The sequence below is a fragment of the Pinus tabuliformis genome, chromosome 4_2 (genome assembly GCF_031772625.1).
Source record: "Pinus tabuliformis cultivar Carrire ecotype Pingquan chromosome 4_2, CPIR1, whole genome shotgun sequence".
Classification (NCBI taxonomy): Eukaryota; Viridiplantae; Streptophyta; class Pinopsida; order Pinales; family Pinaceae; genus Pinus; species Pinus tabuliformis.
Window position 1 is genome coordinate 97368983 of NC_142304.1, and position 22813 is coordinate 97391795.

At 39.6% G+C, this 22813-nt stretch overlaps 1 protein-coding gene across 1 annotated transcript in view; it reads left to right on the forward strand.

Annotated features, from left to right (window-relative positions):
* The window catches only part of LOC149168482 (protein STRUBBELIG-RECEPTOR FAMILY 7-like), a 75959-nt gene that overhangs the window by 30477 nt on the left and 22669 nt on the right, over positions 1-22813 (forward strand). The window contains exons 7-11 of the mRNA XM_089424893.1: positions 2167-2262; positions 2367-2432; positions 2528-2593; positions 2828-3147; positions 7485-7747. Coding sequence (XP_089281019.1) covers positions 2167-2262; positions 2367-2432; positions 2528-2593; positions 2828-3147; positions 7485-7747 — 811 coding nt within the window. The remainder of the gene's footprint in view (positions 1-2166; positions 2263-2366; positions 2433-2527; positions 2594-2827; positions 3148-7484; positions 7748-22813) is intronic.

A 22813-nucleotide genomic window follows, 5' to 3' on the forward strand; every position in this document is an offset into this window, starting at 1 on the left:
ATCCCCTAGCCGCTTGTGACAAAACGTTATAACAACAACAAATGGGCAGGCCTTCTTCTTGACAGAGCTTCTATTTAGTAATGATCATAGCCAGATTTGATCCTTTCACAATGTAAGTGAAAAATAAGTAATCACAACAGCAAAGAACACGTTACAAACTTGTTATCAATGATAGGCTTTGTGATTTTTGGTCTTCTGTTAGTTCCATAGTATTAAAAACCGGACAGATCGAACTCTAAACCGGTCAAACTGACCGCTTCATTAGGCCGAGCCATCCAACCGGTAGAAAAACCGGTTTTGAACTTTGTAAGCTAGGGTTTCTGGGCCTAACCGGCCATAAACCAAATGCTTATGACAAAACTGGCCGATTTTCCCATAAACTGGCCGGTTCCGTCATAAACTAGCCGGTTTATTGCCAGGATGGCTGCTGACCCCACGAAAGGGGGTTTTGTGCTTTTTGAAGCTGTTTTGAAGGAAATTAGGTGCTGTTTCCCTAAAAAAGCAACCCCTCCAAGCCTTTAAAAGCATATGTTCCCTCTCATTTGCCTCACACATCTCAACCCTAGCAATGCTGAGAATCAATGGTAATGTTAAATTCTTAAAGTAAAAGTGACATTTCCTTTATCCTTTTACTTAAATTTTTAACATCACCATGAAATGATTGGGATGTTTGAGAGTGGTTTCAATCTCACTGAATTTCACATGGAGAAACTAGAATTTTAGATCTCACTCAAAATCCAGCAGATTTAATAGTTTTCAGGATTTCAGGATTTGGGGGATTGCAATGTTTGCATTTGATTCTGTCATGTGTGAGGGTATGAGATTGGCATTTGATCAAGAGCATGACGCCCTTTAAGTACGTTATTGATTGTTGAACTTTGTGGATGTTGGTGATATTGATTGTTGAACTCCTGTAGCATGGCTTCAACACAAATGCACCCTTCACTCGAAGGAAAATAATTGGTGAGGCATGCTATAAGCTTTTTCTACCATATTATAAGGTTGAGGAGATAAACCCTTTTACTCAAACCAAAGTCACTGTTTAGGCATGTTAAACTTTTTCAATTTCTCCCATATTATAAGGTTGAGCAATCCAAGTCTGAAGACTTTGAGCTCGATGATGTTTATGTAGCTTTTGTTGATGATCCCATTTCTAATGGTGCTGAATCATTGACGAGTTTTAGGAGTGATCATGTTGATCAATGATTTGTATTTAAAATTTTTGATGTCTAGTTTTGCAGCTGCTGCTACTACTACTGAGGTTGCAGAGGAGTTTGAGTAGTCCTCAGACTCTGAGCCAGATGATGTTTATATAGCTCGTGTTGAGGATCCGATGTCTAGTAGTGGTGATGAGTTTGATCATGATGAACAGTGATCATGTTGATCACTGATATGTAGACTTGTAGTAGGCCAGTGGCCCCATAGATTGTAGCATTTTTTTGGACTCTAGAGGCGCCATTTAGAGCCTCATTGATTGTGTATTTTGTTGCTGATATGTATTACACTCGGTGCCATTTTTATATATTTTGTCTGTATTGGTCTGGAATCATGGTTTTAAATCTTACAAAAAGTTTTTTTCATTAAAAACTAATTATTTCATTTATTGTTTTAAAGACTTGTTCATTGAGATCTGACCAGTCCTGATTTGATCTGTTCCAGTTTGAAACCTGGTTTGATAGGTGGATTGGTCTGGTCACCTGGTTCCGGTTTTGAATACTATGGAACTTAGTTTTCCTACATTTTTTATTGAACTAAAGTAGTCTAACTGTAGTCTGGACTCTGCAATATTACATAGGATTATCTTTGGTCCAGTGTAAAAGAATGTAACAGTCAATTTCAATCAGCTGGAATGCAATTTGTTCAGGCAAATAAATAATGTTCAATTTGATAATGCTTAAGTTAATCATCCTCAAATGCAGAACTCTGGAAATATAGTATTTATCTGTCATCTATAGATGCAAAATAAACTATTTTTTTCAGCATTTGTAGTTGCTTACAGGCGACAATTTTTCCAGGATTGTGGTAAGAAGCTTTGTTTTATTGTTGCACTGGATTGCATCCCTTGAAGGAAAAAATGGGTTATAACAGTATATAGTTAGCTTGTCAGTAGGCTTATTCACAGTTCCTGCATGTCATTTCAAATTTTCATGCTAGTTTGGTTTATTAATATGATGTTTTTCAACTTTGCAGGGATCTATCCTTCAATACTTTGACTCAAAATCTGCCCCAGAGTTTCAGCTCATTGTCGACTCTCAGTGTGCTGTGAGTTAATTTGATTTCCTAGTCTTTGCAAATAAGAATCTGAGTGTTACGTTGTGAAAATTTCTTTGTTTACTTCAGGAATATGATTTTTGGTACTGTTGCAGATATTTGCAAAATAATCAGCTTACTGGTTCTGTTAATGTTCTTGCCAATCTGCCACTCACAGATTTGTAAGTCGAACTATTGTTCTTCCATCAATTTCTTGGCTGTTTGTCTGGACAGAAAAAGGTGTAACAGCTATCTAAATTTCATTTGTTCTTTTCAGGAATATTGAAAATAACCGTTTTAGTGGTTGGGTACCCAATGCCTGGAGGTCCAACCAAAACTTTAAGTAAGCATTCAACTTGCATATCTTTTGTTTTGTCTTATTACATCTCAGGAGGTTCATAGAATAAGTTGATAATTTGCTTATTTATTGGGTTCTGTTCTAGGCATGTATCTTATTTTTGGAAAATGGTTAAACTTTTAGATGTGCACCTTAGATATAAGTTCTTTGGGGAGATGGATTACTTATCCAAAGGACATCCATCTACTGTACTAATACATTCTTGAATTTCCTTTGCAGATATAGCAGTGGTAATAGTTTCGCCACTGGTCCTGCTCCTCCTCCCCCACCATATACTCCACCTCCACCTTCTAACAATCGGCCACCCAAGTCCTCAAATGTGGTCCCTTCATCAGGTGGCTCAAAGGGTGGGAACAACAATAAGAAATCTCTGAGTGGTGGTGCCATAGCGGGTATAATATTTGCAGTTATTTTGACTGTTGTTGCTGCTATATTAGGAGTTATTTTATATGCACGTAAGTCTCCTAGAAGAGAGCAGGATGAAGAAAAACTAAGCAATCGCGTGTCTTTCACCCCCCTATCTCCCCTCGATGCTGAATGTAAGTTTACTCTCTGCTGTTAAATTTTGGGTCATTGCAGGCATATCTGTTTTCTGATTATTGTTAGGGAAAATTAGTGGAAGTCATTTATTGTATACCAATTTATTGGAGAGTTAGAAACTTAGAAGCAATATAAAATTTATCATTATTGGGAATTTATTGATGGGATCCCAAATATAAATTGTTTGCAATATTGGGAAAAATATTGAAAACAGGAAATTAAAAAAAAATACAAAATAATAATTTTCTTTTTCAAAATTTTAAACTTCTAAAGAAACATCAACATCAAACAAACACATCGCTACATAGATACGAAAATAAACTGATATTTAAGATGTCAAGTGGTACATCAGATATTGATACTGAAATATGAGTCATAAGTTCTGACAAGATTACACAAATTCACATCAAAACAAAATTAAATGTATCACATGAGATGAATCATGGCAATGAAAACAGTGGATTTCTCCTTGTTTGCTTGATAGAAAATGGTCATAGCATCCTCAGCAATATTATCTGAACTGGACTGGTCAACCCCAAAAACTTGATAAGGACTGGAACCAGACTGAAATATTGGTCGCAAAATAATACATAAAATATTCAATTAAAAAAAAATAACAATTACATTCATGTGCATACCCATATGAATCCAAACCATTATATACAAATATGCAATTTTTCCATGTATATAGCAAGGGTGCATAGAACCAAAATAACATGAACTGCAATCTGTCTCGGAACCAAATTACCTTAACGGAGAGGCTTTAAATGGCCTCTAGAGTCCAACAAAAAATCATGCTACAACAAATAGCTACATATCATAAAATCATTGCCTATATTGCGATCCTCATCATATCACCCTCCAAACATTAAAATAAAATAGAAAAAGCTTAGCATGCCTAATAAGTGATTTTCAATGCCACCAACATCGAGGTATATATATTATAGAGGGCTTTGTGCTTTTGATTAAATTTTAGTTCCATATCCTCATACATGAAAGAATCCAATGGAAATAGTGCAATCTTGCCATTTTTGTTTGTTTGTTTGTTGTGTAAGCTTGGCAGTACCTTTCTTTTCTATTAATCATATGTAAGGCAGGTTACAAAATATATGTCCAGTGGCCTCAACCTGCCCGAAGGAAACCAGGTCTGTTGGCCACTGATCAACATCATATGCCATCCAAAACATAAACAGTTTGAGCATGTCCATCCAGGGTATATAAGATACTATGTCTACTATATGTTTAAACTTACTACTGACAATGTAAATGCTATCCAACAAAAACATTGCAACAAAAACATCAAAAAACTTTCAGGAGGTTCAAAACTTCTCGACAGTCAGCCATTTGACGATTCTATGGGAGCCAGGTCCTTTGCACTCGGCCCTGGCATTTCGTTCTGCTGCAGGGTTTGTAGCTATTTTTCCATGCGGCCAAGGTGGACATTCTGGTGGTACTGTTGCACCTGTACTGCCTGGATCTCCCACTGAATATCTTTTAGGCTAGGCCCCCCTTGATGGGTTTGCGGTGGTTCCTCCAAATTCCTGGTAGTTGTCATTCCTTTTGCCAATAAATTTTTCATCACTCAGTGGAGTGGGATTGACTGTTTGAAGAGAGTCTGCCTACCTTGGGTGTGTCCAGGGTCTAGAAGCAAGGGTTCCCAATCCTCCGTTGGAGGCGTCTCTGTCGCAGCCTCGGCGTTCAATTCCGCCTTGCATGACGAAATTAGGGACTTCCCCTGTGCTGGGGTTCCCCACTGTAAGCATGCATGAGGTTTTGCATGTTCTCCTCCCTAGTTTTCCTGCCTCTCTTCTGCTGGGTCTTGCTGGTTGAGGCCAACAACGTTTTCCCTTTGTTGCTGTTCTTGCGGCGACGCCCTCTTTTCCCTGGTCCCACCTCTTCCTTCACCATGCTGCCTTCAACCAGAATTTCCTTCGACTGCGGAACGTCCCGAGCTCTTGCCTTGGCACGGAGCAGAAGTGCCGAATTTGGAGGGAGAAGGAATTTAGATAGACTAGTGACCTTGTCTGGCCAAAGCTTTGCTGGTGTCGTCCTGCTGATGGCTCCAGTCTCTACTCTCACAGGCGAATTCCACCACCCTACTATCGGTCTCTACTCCTGCAGGCAAGCTCCACCACAGACCATGCATGCATACAATGGCAACCCTTGCCACTTTTCCCGCTTGTATTCCCTCCTTTGCCATTTGTCTTCCCAATGCGACTGCCACTTGTTGCCAGTCTCTCCAGGTCTTTATTGCCTTACACATGTGGGGACGTTGGGCGGGCCACCCACCTGCCATGCTCCCCGGCCCTTTTTGCATGGCGATGATCCACGTGGGGGTCTCGCATCCCATCGCACCCCTATCGGGGTTCTTGCCAATCTTGAAAACTGTTAAATCTGCTGAATTTTGAATGGGATCCAAAATTCTTTCTCCATATGAATTCCAAGGAGGTTGGAACCACTCTCAAACATCCTGAAACAATTAATGATAATGTTAAAAAATTAAGTAAAAGGATTGAAATGAAAGATAAAGGAGATGGATTATGAGTATGTATCTCATAAGATGAATGGGAAATGAAAACAATTGATTTTCTTGTGTTTGCTTGATGGAAAATAATCACGGTATCCTCAGAGTTCAATCCCCTAACTCACTTTTAAAAATTGAGGGTTAAATGACCAAGAATTTTGTTCTAAAGTGATATTGGTGGAGATAGAGTGATAATTACTTAAATTATCACGAAAGTTTCCAAATTATTGTGATTTTTTTTAAATATCTTTGTATTCCATTTAAGGAATATACATGCTTCAGTCCTCGAGGGACTCTCAGACAACAAGGCTCTAAACCATTACAAGGATATGCTCAGTATGAGCTCAACATGTCAGATGCTGGAATTGAACCCCGGTGGGGAGGATGACAACATCCTCCCAACCACATGAGCTACATCAATTTGATTCCAAATTATTGTGAATCTGTGATAGTTACCTAAATTTTCACGATAATTTTAAAATTTGAAATTATCACCGAGATTTGTTTTGGTGATATCATGATAATTCTGATAATATCACTATAAGTGCAACACTGGTCAGAAGTGTCCATTATAAAGGAATGCACAGTGTTCATGTAATGGTTGTTGGAACTTGGTACCATCCTAGTCAACATTAGGTTATTGTCGCTCTATTGCTGTTATGGAGCTCTGGGGTTGATGATAGTGGACAACGTTATGGATCTATGCATGTCCTCTTGTAAATTGACATTAGTGGATTTTCTCAGTGTATTATTCCTTGTAATTGGGTTTCCTTTTTAAATGGTTTCATTATTGTGGTTGTGTTACTTGTTATGGACTGATTATTGTTACTTATTTCTGTTAGGTAAACCGCCAATTAGAATAAAAATACCAATTGTTTCATTGTTGTGGTTGTGTTACTGGTTATGGACTGTTTCTTGCTACTTATTTCTGATAGGTAAACTGCCAATTAGAATAAAAATAGTAATTGATTCTACTATTCTTTGCACGTTGACACCTGCTCTCTGACAATGACCTTCCTAACGCCTCAATGTTTATCACCTTTCCTCTCAGGGAGGAGAGATATATTTTGTTAATGTCTTTGCTAGTTGCCATAAAATGGAAGATGGGACAGATAGATGCAACATAACTAACTAGCTGTGAATGAACAAAGAATAAGTGCCCCATGCCCCTCTATATGATAAAATCATGGTCTAAATATCGAATCCCAAGCAATTATCAAGTCATGGGCCTGAGCCAACTGCCTCCTAAGCTTTGATGGTTTCCATTAGGTCATGGGCATGTGCAACTTATATTGTGTTCTTACAAGCCAGTGATCAGATTTAGAGGTTTGATTTCATGCCCAGCAATCATTGCAAACATCTTTTTTGGCCAACAATTGCTGTATATTTTGTCTTTTGTGTTATCAACTAGTATAAAGGGTTAATTCAATTGTTTGATGCGTCCCCATGGAACACAGTCTTACACCTTTTTAAATTCATATTACAATATGCGGACAAGATGCATTGCTTTGTTACTTGATGAATGTTTTCCTAGTAATAAGATGCACTTTTTTGTTTGTTTGTTTAATATATATATATATATTAAATTTTTATCTTTTCCTTTCTCTTGTTTATTATTTCTCTATCCGATCTGAAAAACATGCATCTTATGCCATATTAGGGAACAATATGAGTACATCAGAGAAGTCACTAAATGTTAATGTTCACATGATGTGAAAAATTCTGAAGTTGGAATGTATACCAGTTTGTTCATGACCAAATAGTGTAATCTCTAATGGGGGCTACTTTTCTTTAAATTGCTGGTTGATGCAGTATTGAAAGAGAGTCCAGAGCAAAAAGTCAGCTCATCACCTCCTGAAATCACTCTTAAGCCTCCCCCTTCTGAACGCAACAAGTCTACAGGGGACAAAGGCTTCGGAAGTATTTTTTCAAGCAAGAGGACTAAAAACCCAATATCAGCAACTGAATATTCTATTGCAGACCTGCAAATGGCAACAAATAGTTTTAGTCAAGATAATCTTATTGCGGAGGGTGCTCTTGGACGAATCTACCGAGCAGAGTTTCCAGATGGAAAGGTACCGGAAATGCATTTTTGGGTGACTACATTATCAGTTTCTGCTTTTATTTCCTACTTCAGAATATAATATCTTTCTGAAGTTTAGTTTTATATCTAAAAATTGGAATAGTGTTGGATATGCATTTTTTGGACTGACTTGCCTAGGTTAGTTTTGACCTTTTTTACGTACTTAATACATTTTTCTTTCCATAATTTTAATTGTTGTTATTTATTCAGTAAAGGATTCACCACTGCAGTAGCTTCTTTCCTGCGGAACACAATGGAATTAAGCATGTTATTTCAAGCATTTACCTGAAAGTGATATCAACCCTCAAGTGAAATAAATATGTTTGGGATTACTTTGTTTGAAATAGCATGTATGAATGTCCTCTTTCACAGGCGTTGTCTAATTGTGACACATTTTTCATTATATTTATCATTTTTGTGCTCAAGGCAGTTGTTATCAACTCGTACTCCAATTTTTTTTCCCTAACTCCTGTGTTCAAAAATTTATTATCATGATCAAGACTCATTAAGCCAGTTGGCAATCTGTGTGCTCTGCAGAAAGCAATGTGTAGTTCCTGTAGTAGACCTAGAGATATTTGAAAAGCAGAAGCATAAAGTTCTGTACCTAGAATTCTGAAACATTATCGACTTTTGGTTATATATGGCTAGGGTCATGGGTTCAAACTTCACATAGACCTTTTGGTAAGAGACATAAATGAATAATTCAAAGACATTCCCATCTCTAAGAATCAAAGATTCATATTTTTTGTCTTCAAATAATATTCTTGCTCTTGATTTTCTTTTATATTCATAATTATAGGTTTGAAGGAATTGTGTCCTTGCTAGCTCCTTATGGGTGTATCTCTGCAATGATTTAAGTTCCAATCCAGCTCCGTGGCTATGATTTGCAAAGTGTTCTAAATTGTTGCAAGTATTAGTAACCTTGACAACTTAAAGACTAAAGGAGGTGGCTTCCCTAATCAATATTTTAAAAGTCAGTCTGAGTCAACTAGGACTTAGTGAACATGGTTGAATCGATCATTGAGCATATTGACTTGGCTAGTGGATTGGTTCAGAGGTCCTATTTGGTACCGAACCAGCTGAGTCGAGGCATGACTTGGCCATTTCAGTAATAAACCAGTCTTACTCAGTCGCGTCAGTCCCAGACCCCACCATGATGGACTGTGCATGAAAAAAAGGCTAAATTTTTGCTTGAAATAGAGTTCCACATACTGGTTTGTTTTTATTCCTTCAGAAGAAGCATAATTTTCATTATAAAGATAAGAAAATTACATGTTGTATGATACTGCATATATGAACTGCTGTCACCACTAAAGGAGTACTGTTTAGAGCTATTATAAGCTTTACAAAAACCATTATGACGCATACTGATAATAAACTACAGAGAAGTCCAGTAAGTTTCAGAAATATGTGTTTTATCCAAAAATACACTGAAACTAGACAAGTTGTATACATAGAAGGAGATAGTAAAAGAAAAACTGGTGAATGAACTAGCGTTCATTCGGAAAGGACCCATTCATGTCCATGAAAGGACGATGATAGTAACTGTAGAAAATGCCACCCCTGTATTCCTGTATCTGCCATTGACCTCTGTTCAGTGGCGCTGCCTCTTTGGATAAACGATCAGTGATCTCATTCCTTTCCCTGTATATATGTGAGCATGCAAATGAATCAAATTGAGACTTTAGAGAAAGGATATCAGTCAGAATATCTCTAAGTGTGTGCAAGTGACAATGATTAACTTCATTTGTCCAGTTAATTATGAGCTGTGAATCTCCAAATATCTGAAGTTGTTGGCAATTTTGTTCTTTTGCAAAAAGGAGAAGGTATTTTAGACTGCTCAATTCAGCATAGTTGTTTGTGCCTCTACCTAGGCCGACCTTGATTCTATAAGACACTATATTATCCATATGCAACACCGCCCCACCACCACAGCCTTCAGCTTGTGCCGAGCCATCAAAATAACCCCAGGGGGAGTTTATGTCTATGGATTCCTGGGTAATGATCCGAGGGGGTCGAATGTCCTGGTCCTCCGGGAGCAAATTGTATATGGCCAACAACGAAATACTGGAGGAATCCCAATCTATTTTGGCATTCATGAAGATGGATTTGTTCCTGTTAAGCTAGATTCCCTAGCAAATTAGCAGTGGAAGGCATCTAGTTTTTTGTGAGTTGGCTTTTATCCACCATCTTTGCCAAGCCTCTTCAATATCTTGTCCAGACCAATCAATATGTAGATTTAGTGAAGTGAGGATCCTTAACCAGAAGGCTTTCGAGACAGGACAGGTAAGGAAGAGATGAGAAGTATCTTCCTCATGCTTCCTACACAGACAACATCTAGAAGGCCCGCAGTTTGCACGACGCCTCAACATTAGTTCAGTGGGAACCTTGTCTTTTAAAATGCACCACATGAAAAGCCTGGATTTAGGAGGGGCCTTTAATTTCCAGATATGACTCCACCACCAAGAGAAATCACCAGTGTGTCTGGCTGCCATTGCATAAGCATAACCTGTTTTGGGGGAGTATCTGCCATGGGGATCCAATGCCCAGATAAGGACATCTTGATTGTCGCTTATTCGCACATTGGCCTCCTCTAATGAACCTATGAATCTCTGCCAATCTTTGACCCAAACATCCGGAATGTTGAGCATTCTATGGTCCTTCCAGGTCTGGTTTTGCCAACTGTCCTAATTTGCAACTGCTATATGCGATAAGTGGGTGATGCCTGAGACTTGAAGGAAATTGCAAAGAGGTCGGGGAAGAATATGGCCATTCCCACAACCACTCCACGTGTCCAAACCAATCCTCACTTGAACTCCATTGCCAACTTTCCAAGCCACACCTCGGTTGATTAGAGAGATAGACTGAGATATTGCTTTCCAAATTATGGAGGAGCCAACGTAGGAACTGAAGGTCTATGGATCCATTCCAGAACTGAGAGCGGATATATATACTTATAAAAAGTGATTTCCTGCCAAAGACTTTTGGAGTTTATAAGTTGCCAACCCAATTTTGCAGCCAAAGCCTCAACGAATAAGTGCAAATTTTTTATGCCCCATCCCCCCAAGTTTTTGGGTTTATCAATACTGTCCCAACGAATCCATGCAAAGGTTTTTCTTGGATTTTGTCTGCGCCAAAGGAAATGACAACATAATTGTTGAATTCTTTTTAATATGCCTTTGGGGATCCAGGCCAACGACATCCAGTAAACTGGAATAGCTTGTAGGATTGACTTGAGGAGGGTGAGCCTACCTGCTCTAGAAAACTATCATCTGTTGCCAAATATTAACTCTGCTTTCAATCTTGGCGATAAGCCAAGTCCAATCTGCTATACGATAACCATTTGATTTCAATCTGAAACCCAAATTTTTAAGTCCCTCATCCAAATCTTGATGCTTATATTCAAAAAGTTGGCTAGCTAATCTTGCTTCATTCAGGTGGTAGGAAACTATGATAATAGCTGATTTTGCAATATTTGGCTGCATGCCTGTAGCTTTACAAAAGAGATCTAGAATAACCTTGAATGCATATGAGTCTTGAAAATATCCATTTAAAAAAATCAGAACATCATCTACAAATAAGAGGTGGGTTATAGAGGACATATCTGAGATCCTGACACCAGCCAAGGAGCCTTCCTCTCTGCCTTTTTTTATCAGTTTGCTAAAACCTTCCATGATGAGCAGAAAGAGCATCGGGGAGAGAGGGCATCCCTACCTAAGGCCTCGTTCTGCATGAAAGAAACCCGAAGCCACTCCATTGATGAGAATATTGTAGGATACTGAAGTAAGACAACCCATGATCCAATTGATGAAACCAAAGGGGAAGCCAATGTGAGTGAGGGTAATCCTGAGGTAGGACCAATAGGTACGATCAAAGGCTTTGGAAAGATCAATTTTTAGGATGACTGACTTTTTATGGAGCTTCTTAATCAAGTGGAGAGCTTCCTGAGCAGTGCCAATTGCTTCATGGATCTGGCGATGGTTGAGAAAGGCAAATTGTTCCTTGGATATCATTCGGGAGAGAAAGGGCTTAATACAGAGGGCTATTGTTTTGGAGATGATTTTGTAAATGCTATTGCAGAGGGATATGGGTCTGTAATCGTCAAAGGAGGAAGGGTTATTAGATTTGGGGATAAGGGCCAGGAAAGTCGAGTTGAAGGCCTCCAAAATTTTGCCAGATTTTCGACTTTCTTCAATGGTCTAGATGAGATCATCTCCAATTAATTCAAAAAAGGAACTGAAGAATTCAACCAGCCACCCATCAGGACCCGGGCTCTTATCCTTATGAAAGCACTTCAACACAGCTTCAAGCTCTTCTCTAGTAACCTGAGAGTTTAGATCTTCAATTTCATCCGGCTCGATAAATTTGGGCAGAGCTTCGGCAGTGCGAATGATGCTTGGAAGGGTTATTCCAATGGGGGCTTTGTAAATATTAGAGAAATGTCTAATCCCCATGTCAGCCAATTGCTCAAAATTGCCCGCTTTCCTTCCTTCCGAGTCTTGTAATTCCCAGATTGTGTTAATGGATTTCCGACCCCTTGCATATTGTTGAAAGAACTTTGAGTTTTCATCACCTGCTTTGAGCCAGATTGCTCTGCTCTTGAGCCTCCAGGTTTCTTCTTTTAAGCGAAGAAGTTTAATTCTGTCTGTTTCCAGCTGAATCAACTGCAACTTTTGTTCAGCCGAGTTCGAGCCAGTGGGAACTGATTCTTCGAAGGCTAATAGAGCCTTTTCAATCCTTTGTAGATCTTCATCTTCTTTTCTTTGTTTTAATCTGGCCCAGGTTATTGTTTTGCCTTTTAGAACTGCTAGATTTTTTGCAAAGAGCTCCCCTGGAGAGGAAGTTTCATTTTGAGAGCAATGGATTCAAGATGCCGTGACCAAATTGCTGAAACCCAGCTCTAGCAACCAAGAGGAGTTGAATTTAAAAGGTGAAGAGGGTTTAGAAAGATTACCGTTGAGCTCCAAAAAAATAGGAGAGTGATCAGAGATCCCACCACTTCCCACCCATTGATGAAAGAGATTTAAACTTGCCATAAGAGGGGCTTTGATCAAGAATCGGTCCAATCTTCTAGCAAGGGCATCTACCTCCAATCTGCGATTCCTCCAAGTTGGCTTGAGTTTAACAGGGTCAATATTTAAAAAATCGTGGGCATCCAACAAGTTTTCAAAAAAGGTCGTGAGATGATCACTTTGACCCTTGAAACCCCAAGATTCCGCTGAATCGAGGGAGAAATTTAAATCTCCACCAATGATTACATTATCTTGATTCATAAAATTGGCCTCCATAATTCTATTCCAGAAGAATTCTCTGTTCTGACAAGGGCCATAGATGTTGATAAGCCTAAATGGTCTGCCGAGCTCCATAGACAAGGTATCTGCACCAAGAAACCCTTCTCCTCCCCAAACATTGAGGATTTTTGTAGAACGAGTGTTAAACCCCAAAGCGCAACCACCAGAGCGACCCTTCACATCCAGAAAGTGAAATTCCCAAGTTGGGAGAAAACTTAAGAGAAGCTTATTAATCTGGTGACCTTCCCCCAGAGTTTCTTGAAGGAAAATAACATCCAGCTTTTCAGACAGACAGAGCCTCTTGAGAGCCAACTTTTTGTTTGGGTTGGCTAGACCCCTACAATTAAAGGAAAGACAGATCATGGGGGCGAGGAGTGAGGGTTACTCTTTGCTCTAAGAACCCAGTCGATTGGGGATTGGACGTCGAAGGCTACTTCAGCACTAGCCCTTTTAATAGCTTTAGAAATTTTTGATTGACGGCCACGAGGGGGTTTGAGGGTAATAGAAGGAGAGGGGTCTGAGTCTAGGCCTAGGACCAAAGAGGGTGCAGTAGGAAGGGGTTCGAGAAAATATCAGTGCGGCCCACTTGATAGCGGGCGATCATCGAGCGGGCAAGTGGTCCTATCCATAGAGGGTTGGGGAATGGGGGAAGACAGAGAGGGAGGGGCAGTGGGAAGAGGACATACCGAGGAGCATAACTTATTAACTTAAGCTTGAGAAACTACACAGTTCAATGAAGAAGATAAATTTACTGAACCTTCAATAGAATGAGAAAAATCAGGAAGAGTGGAGTAGGGAGTACTCGTGAAAGCTGTGTCTTGGGTTCTGGATTTTTCAGGAGGGCGATCGATGCCCTTGCAGATTGGTGAGTAATGGTCTATTGCGGAGTCTGACTAGAGGGCGGAATACTTTCTTGGAGGTCCATTGGAGAACCGAAGTTCGAATCCAGAGTTTGAGTGGAGGCTGAGACCAATGCTTTGGTTGGGATCCAATTCTGCCCTAATTCTTGGACAGTGTCTATATAAATGCCCGACTTCGTGACATTTGCGGTAACGGAAGGGAATGCCTTCGTAATCTAGTATTTGCCTCCGAGTAACGTCGCCCATCTGAAGCAGGTAGCTCTCTACCAGACCTTCTCTGGTATCTAGGTGCACTAGAATACATGCCAATGCTAGGCAACTTGTGTCTTGGTAGGTTCCATCATGATCTAGATAGACACCCAAATCATCTCCTATTACCTTGAAGATCTCTTCCCCCCCATAATTGTAATGGGAGAGCAAGCAATCAGACCCAGATTGGCCCCACTCCATGATTTTCATTTTCTGGGTCAAACATTGGCGACCATCGTTTCAATAGCACTGGTGTCATCTCAATGTGCTAGTACCGCGTGAGGACCCAATTTACCTAGTTTGGATGAGCAAAAATTAGAGCAAACCAACCCCGGGAAAGCGAAAGGATACTTGGAAGCTGAATGAGGAGATTCCCCCAAATTTTCACTGTCGACTTTCGAAGGCGCATCGAAGAGTAATTTCGGCCTCTCACCCTTCCAACTAACACCGTGCTCTCCGTGAGGACCGCTTGTGCCATAGAGATTCCTTCTTCGAAGATTAATTGCCTGTCCCTTTCTCTGATTTTTGAATTCCTTGATTTTTTTGGTTGCTTTGGCCGCGTCTTAGCTGCTTGCTCTCCTTCCTCGAGGCCAATGTCTTCTGAATTAGAACGATTTCCCTCCAATGCTTGGTCTTGTCCGGGGATGCCTATGAAGCAGCCTGAAGGAGGGGCTGAGCCCACTGGTTGGAATGCTGTATAAAAAGGGGCAGTGCCGAGGATTCCGACTTGTTTAGGCAGCAATCCTTGTGTTGTTTGTCCCAAATTACTCGGTCCTTCTCTAGAGCACCTGCACCACCTTGGGTATTTGTCGCTGCTGGGAAGGCCTACGACCATGAGTTCAGATCTGACGGGGAAGGGATGGGTATGAAAGGTAACGCCGGGCCTTCTTTTGAGATAAATATTCCTTCCGTAACTGTCGGGGGTAGAGTCGAATCTAGGGTCTGTGGAGTGACCTTCATATCTTCCATTTGAGTTATGACTGCCTCAACCCCTGTGACTGATAGACTGGCTATCGCTGGCGTAGTCAAAGCTAGAACCGGTCAGGTGAAATTGACCCAAATATCCTCAACAGCAAGGGAGTTAGAGGTATAGTCAAGTAGCTGTTCGTCCATCCGGGAGCCAGCTGCCCAAGAAAACAGTGCGCCGTTTCTAGAATAGTGATAAGATGATTGTTGACCTAAGGCAGGGAGGCAGAGAACGATGTTTTCGTTCCGAAGTAACCCGTAAAAACTTATCTTACCACTGCGGTCTCTTGTGAGGGTTACACTCGCCGGAGATCACTGTTCCTTGACAAACGCCCTTGTATTCTACTTCAAACTCTCTTACAAAAAAAATGGTTCCTGTTTTGACACAAAAAAGACAAGGGTTTATTTTAATGCTCCTGCCAGACTGACCCACAGTCCCGTTAGCTTCCAGCAGAAAATGCGTGACCACAAAAGTCCACCCTTGGTTGCAATGTGAAACTGGAGTTAGAGTGGGAAGGCAGGAGGTAACAAAACAGTGGTTTGTAACCTTCACTCTTCAAGTGTAGCCAATGTCGCTCATCACCGTAAACTGTGAAAAATAAAACCCCTGTAAGCGAGTACTCCTAACCGTGAGCACCCCAAACAAAGAGCTGTAATCTCTTGGAGCTCGAGTCCCTCGCTTGGTTCCTGCAGATGGTCCCCTACGTACTGATTTGTTATATTCAAACTTATACAACTTATGTATTGATTCGAAATTCACAAGTAGATTGATTTCGCAAAAAATTAAACAATAGTATCTTTGGTATGTTGTCTTAACTGAAACTCGGGATTTTAATCCAGACTAATTCAAAATCACATCTGTTGTTGCAATGCACACTAGAAAAATACTATTTAAATAAAAGCTGGATCCTAAAATTTAAGGAATGTATACATTCACGAGTGTTGAAAAATGTAGCTTGAGTAGGAACTTCTTGCACTGGTTTAGTGTGAACGTGCTGGGAATGGCTTGAGACATTTCTTTGGTGATCACAGTAAAAAGATGATCACTAATTCTATCTTGTAATATCGCTCAAAATAAAAATACAGTGGAAATTTAATGTTTTGAAGTCAACTTGTCTTATAATGAAATGTTCTAGAAGTTCTAGAATTTTAGTGACTTGGATTAGGATTTGTGTGCTTTAGGGATTGAGAGGGAGAAAAGAGATTTGCTCTCTAGGAAAGGCATAAATAGAGTAGGCTATACTGCTGTAGCTGTACCCTCTTTTCATAGGTCATACACTGCTTTTCGAGGCAACTTTAATGACCATACAGCTTCTGGTTTAAGCGGGCTATCATGGTCACCTTGTAAGCTTTAATCAGAATAAAGAAAGCTGATTTAGGGAGATACCCCTGTGTAAGTGTTTGATTTTTTCTGCTGTTTAATTTTTACGCATGTGTGATTGATGCAATGATCAAATGTTAATTTTCTGTTGCTAAATAAATTTTGTTTGAGTTATATAGCTTTAGAACATTAGGACAACAGTTACCTAGGTTGAAAAATTCACATGGTATAGGAGCTTGTTTGTCTGACTGAGACTATCAAGAATTTACACTTATAAATCAAATGGTGGAAAAAAGGACCAGCAATGAGAGGCTTTCAACATTTCCATTTTTAAGGACTAATTTTTAGATATGGAAGATTGTGCTTTAGATCTCAAAAATGGCCTCAGCTAGCCTTAGATTTGAGGATAGACTGGATGGTGCCTCAAATTTCTTGGCATGGAATGCGAGGGTTACACTTCTATTAAAAGAGAATGATCATTTTAGGATATTGTCAAGGATGTTTTGCCTTTGCCTATATTGCCGCAGCAGTTGGAAACTCAAAAGAAGGAAGTGAGGACCAAGTTGATTATCATGTATTCCATAAAAGATCATTTGATTTCTCATATATTCAAGAAGAAGATGGCAAAGAAAATGTTTGACGCTTTGGTAAGCTTCTACCAGAGTGAACATAAACAAAAAGATGATCTCGCAAAACAAATTCAAGTCCATAGAGTATTAGATTTAGTTACCATTTATCTTATGAAGGTCACTTAGATTCATGATCAACTTGTAGCAGTTGGGGAGAAGGCTGTTGGCATTATGATACAGGTGATGTCCTTGATGGCAACTCACACAGATGACAGTTCATATTACAAGAGGTTAACAACAAAGGATTACAAATAAGACTCCAGAGATTGAAGAAAGAGAGGTATACGCTGGTTCATTGTGTCAAAGTAGCGTATACATGCGGGCATATAGAACAAAAAGAGTGTATACCTATACACGCACTCCCATAGGAAGAAAAGCGCGTACATGTTAGAAAACCAAGGTTTTGGTCCGAGGTATTTGGTCCAAGGTATTTTGGGTCCAAGGTATTGGTCCTAAGTGGTTTTCGTCCAAGGTATTGACAAAGGGCCTAAAGCTATATAAGGAGGAGAATATCATTAGGCCATAGTGTGTAAGTAATGAATATCCTATGAAGAGTGAGATAAAAAACAAACATGCATGTTATGGGTTTATGGTGCTTTGCTTGATCTGAACTAAGGATGAACCTTAGCGGTTGATGAGGGATGAGATCTAATGATGGATCGAGATTTGAAATGAATTATTATTATATGGTTTGATCATGGATAGTCTAGATCTAAATGTTAACACATGATTTACACTAAAAATGTTCTGATCTAGGTATGACTGAAGTCTGAAATAGTTGTGATGTTTTAAGTTAGCATTTGCAGATCTGTACGCTGGTTCGCTTTGGTAAAAGCACGTATACACGCTGGTTCGACACATCAAAGTAGTGTATACATTATGAAATATGATATTTGAAGTTGCAGTTGGTTCTGGTTGTTATTATAGAGTTTTGGGTTCTACTCTGTGTTCTGGTGACTGTATTTTGGTGACAGTGTTCTGAATGTTCAGATTGATTGATTGTGATTTGCTTTAGTGATGACAGGTTGTCAGTGATTGGTTGTATAGCAGTGGTGATTGTTTTTGAGCTTCAATGCCACTGATGGGTCCAATATGAAAATTTGATGAAACAAGGCCTTCAAATTATGGTGTTGTGTTCCAGGAGTATCCAGTCTGAAAATTTATGAAACGTGGTCCCTGGAGGAGGAAGTGAAGGTCGTAGCCTTTTGTAGGCTGATGCCTACGTACTGGTAAACATATGGCCAGTACAAGAGCCAGGGAGTTGGAGCTCCCTTCCTGTAGTAGCTGGAAAACGAGTGAAGGTTGGAGCCTTCTGTAGGCCGACGCCTACGTACTAGTAAATGGATCGGCTAGTACAAGAGCTAGAGGGTTGTAGCTCCCTTCCAGTAGAACCTGGAGAATGAGAGAAGGTTGTAGCCTTTTGCAGGTGGGTGGCTGCGTACTGGTATGAGTCTGCACCAATACATGATTGTAAATAGGTTTTTCTTATATTAAAAGAAGACAACAGTAGGTGGTTTTTGTCCCGCATTGGGTTTCCACCTTAAATCTTGGTGTTCATGTGTGTTTATTATGTGTGATGGTTTGTTCTGTTATTACTGCACATGGTTATTGTTTATATGGTTAATGAAGTACTGATGCACTGATTAAAGATGAAAATATGATGACTTAACTGAATCAAAAGTTTGCTGGATATACGCTAGTTGCCTTAAATATAGTTGCGTGTACACACAAGTTACCTTCATTGAAGTAGCGTATATAAATCAGAGTATGAAAAGAAAAAGTTATTGATTTGACTAATACTGATTCACCCCCCCTCTCAGTGTTATTTCCAACAAAGGTTGCAAACGCAGATTCAATGAACATGGCATTGGATGGATTTCTTACTTCATGGGCATTGTAACTCCTTGTTTTGGTTGGGGGCTAACCCTAGTGAATTTCTTCACTAGTCCTTGTATTGTTTAGTTGTGACAGTTGGGCTACTTGTTTTCATGGAATTTGATGGAAGAATTGTTGATCATGCATAGTCCCTTTGTTGAACCCCTATAGGGTTTGGACATGGCACTTGCTTCATTCAAACTTTTGGGCATTTTCTCATTTTCTGAGGTAGTCCCATAAATATCAAGGCATTGGTCACATCCTCTGAGGCACAATTGGGCTATTATCACTTGCATGGGTCCCCACTTGACATGCCACATTGAGGATCTTAGAGTGCTCACATGTTTTGTTGCTTTGCCACCTTTTGAGCTTTTCTAAACTTGATTTGAGGGCCAATCCCACTCATTTAGACATCAATCCTAGCTGTTGGGGGTTTTATGACCCATTTTTTGACTTGGAGGTTCACTTCCATGCTTCATGGAGGTTTCTTGACTTGAGATATGGACATGGTAATGTGTTGGGGACATGTTGAGGATTTATGGGCATTATTTGTTGATCCATCGCCTTTGGAGGGTCTTATTTTATCATTCAAAGAATGTTTTTCCCTTGCAGGCCCATATGTCCACCTAGGAGGAAACTTAGATGGTTTGACTTACACACTTGGAGAAGGTGTTTAAGTATCTACACACTTTGGGGATCTTTGGAGGCTAACATTGCATCTTGGAGCCACTTCATTCATCATTTAGGGGAGATGCCCCTTTCTTGGTATGATTTTTCATTTTGATCATTGTACATGTGGCTTGACCACTTTATTTTATTGTTGTTTTAGATTAAATTAGCTATAGGAGAATTGTATTTTACTTTTCTTAGGCTAGATCTAAGGATCTCACATGAAATAATATTATTTTATTGTAAAGGAAGTTGAGCATCACTCTATATAAATAGATGCATTTCATCATTATCGCTCATGGTTGAATTTTTGGAGCTCTCACTCCTTGGAGCTTAATTGACATATCTTTCTTGAAGCATATTGTTGTAAACATGTTTTCTTCTTTGTGGATGATTTTTGTTCACTATTGAATTTTTTCTATCTTGGTTATTATTTGGTGCATAAGGATTACTGGTGAAATTCTCAGATCTTCCACAAGCTTTCAAGTTTGATACATTTGAGGGGTAAGTCTACCACTTGGAAGGAAGTTTTTCTAGGGTTATTCATTTATTTTTTTCTTTGTTGGTTTTTGGTGCTTTGCTTTGTTTTTCCTTTTGGTTCCCTAGCAAAAAGCATAAACTAAATTCATTAAAGCATAGTTGATATTTTTGGTGAAGGTTTTCCATTGAAGGTTTATAATGTCATAGACATTGATATTCAATGTTGATCTTTATTGGGCAAGCGATTATTCTCTCTTGATTCTTATCTTGAAGCCTTAATCCTTGAGGGAATTAAGCCAATTCTTTAGAGGATTTCTTCTTGATCTCACAAGCCATTCTTTTGATGGTTTCTTTTTGACCTTGACTCGATTGCCTTAGTTGATATGGCATTAATCTCTACTTCCTTCCATCACCTATTTTAAAACCATAAAACCCTCAAAACTCTTTTTTATTAAGGTTACTCTTAACTTCACCTTGTGCCTCATTGCTTCCCCTAAATAATCCTACTAGGAACAACCCTTGCATGCTGGAGGAGATTTGGCCTAAACTGAAGAGAATAGGTTGCTGAGGTGACAATGATGAATGTCCTAGTAGTTTCTCTTGAATTGTACCTTGTGGATTACAACTTTGATCATTAATTACAATTTGAGCAGAGACATGAACCATTTGTCGAAGGAATCTATGCTTGTGAGAACCTTCCTAACTTTAAGGATGTGGGATGATGTGTCTAGGAGACTCTAATGGAGCCAAAACTTAGCAAGAACGCTGGTGATGAGAACTTAGCCTTATTTGGTCAAACAAATATGGGTAGAGGTAAAGGACCAACAAGGGTAAGAGAGAGTGAGGAGTCAACGTCATAACCAAGAAAAGACTTCAGTAAAGTCAAGTGCTTCATTTTTCATAAACAAGGTCATTATGCATCACAATGTCTAGATAAGAAGGTTAAAGGGAAGCAATAGCTATATAGGTAGCATCTTCTACATAAAGTTAGATGAATGAGTTTATGGCCAAGTTTGAGGAGGATTTTTTGATGGTATCTTGTCTTTTTACTTGTACAGTTCCAAGCAATACATGGTTTGTGGACAATGGGGCATCTCATCGACTTGACAATTATTTTCTAGTCTAATGAAGCAAGATGTAGGAGTACAAGTTGAGCTTGGTGATGATGCCAAGTACCGAGTAGTAGGAGTGGGTACTATTCCCTTCCACTGTGAGTCATTAACTCTTTAGATTTTGACGATGTCTTGTTTGTTACAAGTCTTGGAAATAACTTGCTTTTTGTTTTGGTTAGGGAGGATGAGGGCTTTTGCAATTAAGGGTGCGCCCCAAGGTGATACACTTGTCCTAATATATCCCTTGTCCAACATTTCCTTCAACTGCAATTTTAACTCAACCAACTCAGGTGTGCTCATCCTGTAAGGTGTTTTTGATGCCGGACTTGCCCCTGGCACTAACTCAATTGAAAATTCTAACTACCTGTGAGGTGGCATCTCTATAATGTCCTCAAGAAATACATCCTGAAACTGCTGCAACGCTGGGTATCTACTATCTACTCAACGCATCTGTATCCTCAACCTCCTTACCCTTATCACTAGAAATGTGTACTGCAAATAGCTTGCACCCTTTTCTACAACTACACTTTGTTTGCATAGCTGACACCATCCTAACTGATGTGGCTTTCTTCTTACCTTACAAGACTCTTGGTTCTCCATTGTCATTAACACACTCAATAGCTTTGTCATAGCAGTCAAACTTGGTTCTATGTAGATACAACCAATTCATGTCCAACAACATACTGTATGATCCCAACGGTAACATTCAAATGTGCTGTTGTAAGCATACCATTTAAATCAAATGCACAAACTCTTACCCAATGATGAACTCGCTTCTTGTACCTATAGCCAACTGCACTAACCAAGACTCTGCATGCAATTCCTTACTCAAACCACACTTATCCACCAAGTCAGGACTAACATTGCTATAATTAGATCAAGGGTCAATCAAAATAGAAATAACTTGATCACAAAGCTTACCGTCCATCTTAATGATAGATGCCTGGTTTTCTGCCTGCTTTTTGTCCATTGCTGCATAGATACATGGAATACTTTGACCAACATCCCCAACAATCTGCACCTCTTGTGCACTGTATATCTGAGGCCTACCACCTTGGTTTTGGGGACAACGTCTCTTGAGGTGTTCCTTGCCACATGTCCAACACTCCAATCGACCAGTACTGACACCTCTAAGCTGCTGTTGCGACTCATGTCCCTGTCTAGCTGCATTAAATCTCTTTTGCAGTGCCACATTCTCTTTCTCATATGCATGCTGAGGCCTTGTCCTCTTAGGCTGCAATTTACCTTTACCTTTGTCCTTTTCCTTCCATCCATGATGAGATTCGTTCTTATGCTTTGATTGTTCAGAACAATGCTTGGTTTACCAATAACTTCCTCAAGTGACCGAGACTCATCATACTCAGTCCGATCTCTAAATGCTAATGACAAACCAATGACAAATCTCTGAACTTTAGTCTTCTCATTAGTAAGATATGGTACATACCTCAATAGTTCTAGAAACTTGGTCGTGTACTCTTCGTTTGTCATTGATCCCATCTTTAACTCATGGAATTCTTTAGCCTTACTGTCATAGTACATTTCTGACAAGTACTTCCTAGAAAGTCTCTTGAACTCCTGCCAGTTCAAGTCATCTGTGCTGATGTCT